This window comes from Microtus ochrogaster (genome assembly GCF_000317375.1).
Source record: "Microtus ochrogaster isolate Prairie Vole_2 chromosome 14 unlocalized genomic scaffold, MicOch1.0 chr14_random_1, whole genome shotgun sequence".
Taxonomy (NCBI): Eukaryota; Metazoa; Chordata; class Mammalia; order Rodentia; family Cricetidae; genus Microtus; species Microtus ochrogaster.
The window spans coordinates 20095167-20098727 of NW_004949096.1; the positions used below are offsets into that span (position 1 = coordinate 20095167).

The 3561-nt window shown below is 45.3% G+C and overlaps 1 protein-coding gene across 1 annotated transcript in view; it reads right to left on the reverse strand.

The window, feature by feature from the left end:
* Window positions 1–3561, reverse strand: part of Agbl2 (ATP/GTP binding protein like 2) — a 54842-nt gene that overhangs the window by 6529 nt on the left and 44752 nt on the right. The window contains exons 15-16 of the mRNA XM_013352613.2: window positions 2034–2100; window positions 1328–1453 (exon numbers count right to left, since the gene is read on the reverse strand). Of these exons, the coding sequence (XP_013208067.1) occupies window positions 1328–1453; window positions 2034–2100 (193 nt within the window). The remainder of the gene's footprint in view (window positions 1–1327; window positions 1454–2033; window positions 2101–3561) is intronic.

Here is a 3561-nt window from a genome sequence, read left to right on the forward strand (position 1 = left end):
CAGGAGCTGGTATTACAGGCCTATGTCACTATGCCTGGTCACTATACCAGGAGCTGGTATTACAGGCCTATGTCACTATGCCTGGTTCAAAACCAATTTTTAAAGCAATGCTAAGAATCAAACTTAGGGCCTTGCACATACTAGGCAAGTTTCCTACCATCGAGTTATATACTGATTCTCTGAAATCTAATTATTTTCTCCATTTTGGTACTAGGTCTCATGTAGAACTCATTGGTCTCCTGCTTCTACTTCTCACGTGCTGGGATTACAGGTGCGCGCCAACATATCCACTGAAAATCAAGGATTTCAGCGGGAAGACTCTAAAGTACTGAAAACTTCGCACGTGCCTCTTCTTCGTGTGTCTTTCTCTGCAATATAGTTCCTGCTGACTTGTCGCAAAGTGCCCCTAGGTCCTAAGGTCTCCACGGAAAGACAGACTCTTGTTTACTGCTGCATTCTTGGTGTCCAGTAAAGGACCTGCTATCTAGTAGGCATAGGAGAAAGAAATCTGGTAAGTGTGGACGTGTGTATGAAACCTTGTATGGGCAAGAAAAACAGCCTCCTCTTATTATGCTTCTGATATAAGACCACAAATCATCAATATTTGATATAAGGTTACAGTTTTTAATCCAGATCAATGTTAGCATCATCTTCACCTCCAGGTAACACAATGGCTACTGCATCCTTCACCTAGAGGAACCGATGTGCTAATTGGAGAGATCAGAGAATCTGGGTGACAAAGAGCCAAGCAAAATCACCACCTCACTGAGCCTCGGCTTTCACTTCTCACTGAAGAACTAGAATTCTCTGCATTTCTCAAAACAGTAGACTGCTTTTGCAGAGTAGACGCAAATCCTGCCCTTCCCTACAAGGACTGAGTGAAATTTTCAGCGGATCTGCTCCTCATCTCCCCAACTCACCCACCAGGGAAACACTCTTGAAAGCATTTCTTGCCTTAGAATGAGACTCTTGGCAGGGGGCAGTGGTGGGAATGCTAGCTACAAACAAGGTGGAGAGGTGTCCCCTCCTAACCCTCACCCAGCCACCCAGGCCCTCTACCTGAGCTCCATCTAGCTCCACCTCTTTCTTGTGGGAATTGGTTCTTGTTCTAACCTTACCCGCAGTGCCTGAGTGGAGCACGGGGGAAGACCAGTGTGGTGAGGCTGAGATCTGCGCAGACACACATTCAGAGGACCTGAGGAAGGACTCTGACCTTGAAACAGAAAGCACCCCTTCTTCCTACAACCCCTTCTAGCTGGGAATAAACTCTAGCCCTACCTCTGCTTCATCTGTGAAATACAAATGACAGGCAGCAGAGATTGCTTACTGGGGTGTCCTCTGTCAACTTTAACTCCCGCCTCAAATAGTTCTGGTGCTGCTCGTTTCGTTGCTTCCTCGTCTGAAGTCTTTTCTTCTTTGGCTTCTTTAACACCATTTTCTGATTCAGCTGTTCCTGAAATTGCAGAGAAACTGGTCAGAGGGGGTTGCAGAGTTACTCACCCTCTAACAGCTGATATACAGTAGCCTGGCATGTGGTTCTTATTTATCGGTGTGGCAAATGAGTCAACCGTTCAACCACCTTCTTTCCAGAGGCTGTTCCCTATTTAATATGCTTGACTCCACGAATATTGACTGCTTCCAAAGGGATCAATAGCAAATGCACATGGCTGACAAAACAAAGCCAGGCCAGGTCCAGATGACTCTGATCACTGACACGTGGCTAGAATACTTAGCCTATTGTTACCATAAAGAAGCTCCAGCAATTAAGCAAAAAGCACATAAGGGACACGGTACATACTCGGGGTAGGCGACCAGCTAGGACACCAATGCAATTTTCTTTTTGACTTACTGGTGACTGGCTCACACTAGGCTACCTTCCTGAGTTGCAAGCCTGGGGCTATAACTCCTGTAGGCTCTAGTATGGTTGGAGCATTTTCCCAATTATCTAGTGCTATGGAGTTTTTAGTTGTTTTTTTTTTTGTCTTTTTTTAAGTTTCAATGTTTTGTGTGTACAAGAATCAGTGAGCTCTCACCTCATCTGCCATGCTCAGTAGGTGGGCAGGAAGACCATCTGAGAGGGAGCTATCAGAGCCACTTGTGCTAGGAAAAATAAGAAAAAAGACACAGAAAGAACTGTCAGACAAGGAAGCAGAGGCTCTGAACTGTCAGTGTGGCAAAACAAACCCTGGTCAGACGGACAAAGGTGCTCTGGCAGAGGGAGAACGGTGCTGGGCTATACAGTGTGCAGTCCTAGAGACCGGGATTCCCCTGAGGGCATCTCCATCTTCATTTCTTCTGAGCTGATACTAATTCCCCGAAGCCAGGATTCTGCCAGCTACTCTGGGAAATGTGCTGAATGTATAACTAGATAAATAATGAGACAAATGGTCAGCAGGCTAGACAACACCAAAGTCACTTCAAGGCTGTCAGCCAGGTATAGCACAACTGTGCCCTTGGGGCACTGAAGAAGGATTGCTGAGTTTGAATCCAACCTGGGCTACAGTGGACACTGTCTCTATAAAGAAAAACAAGCTGCATGTGGTAACCTGTGTCTTTAAATCCCAGCACTCAGGAGGCAGAGGCACATGGGTTTCTCTGAAGTTGAGGCCAGCCTGGTTTACATAGTGAATTACAGTCAAGTTTACATTGTGAGAGCACTGGCTACTCTTTCAGAGGACCTGAGTTCAGTTCTCAGAACCCACAGGCGGCTCGGAACTCTCTAGCACAATTCCAGGGAATACAATGCCCTCTTTTGACCCCCACAGTCCCTGCATGCCTGTGACACACATATATGCAGGCAGGCAAAATATCCATCCACATCAAAGAAAATCAAAATAAAAAAATCTTCAGTTTTGTTTGTTGTTTGTTTGATGTTAGAGCCCAAGCCCAGAGGCTCATGAACTCCAAGACTGAGCTGCCTCTCTAGCCCTGGAACACTGGTTTGGTTTTTGTTTTTGTTTTTTGCTTTGTTTTGTTTCTTCAAGACAAGGTGTCTCTATAGCTTTGGAGGCTGTCGTGGAATTAGCTCTTGTAGACCAGGCTGGCCTCAAATTCACAGAGTTTGCCTCTGCCTCCCGAGTGCTGGGATTAAAGGCGTGCGCCACCACCGTCCATTCTTCACTTTTTAACGACATCAATTCTTCATTCACAAGTTCTGCATGCATGTATAGACTAAAACTTCTCCACAAACTCTCTTCTGCCCTTTCTTGTGAGGACTAAGATGAACAGGGACTCAGATAGTTAAGCACATAAGTTTACCTCTTCCTGGAATATGGTGAACTAGAACTGAGAATTACACTCTATATAATAGAGGCTCCAAAAAGTGTTTTCAGGGCCAGTGGGATGGTTCAGTAGACAAAAGTTCTTCCCCATCCCCAATAATAATAATAAACAGATTTAAAATAAAAAAGTATCTTGAACACAAAACTCAAATTTCACAGGGAAAAAAAAGGCATTTCAAACCAGGCCTTCACTCATTTTGTGACCTCCCTTGGTGCACAGCGAGGAGTCACACCTAGCACAGTGAGAGGTCACACCTAGCACAGTGAGGAGTCACACCTA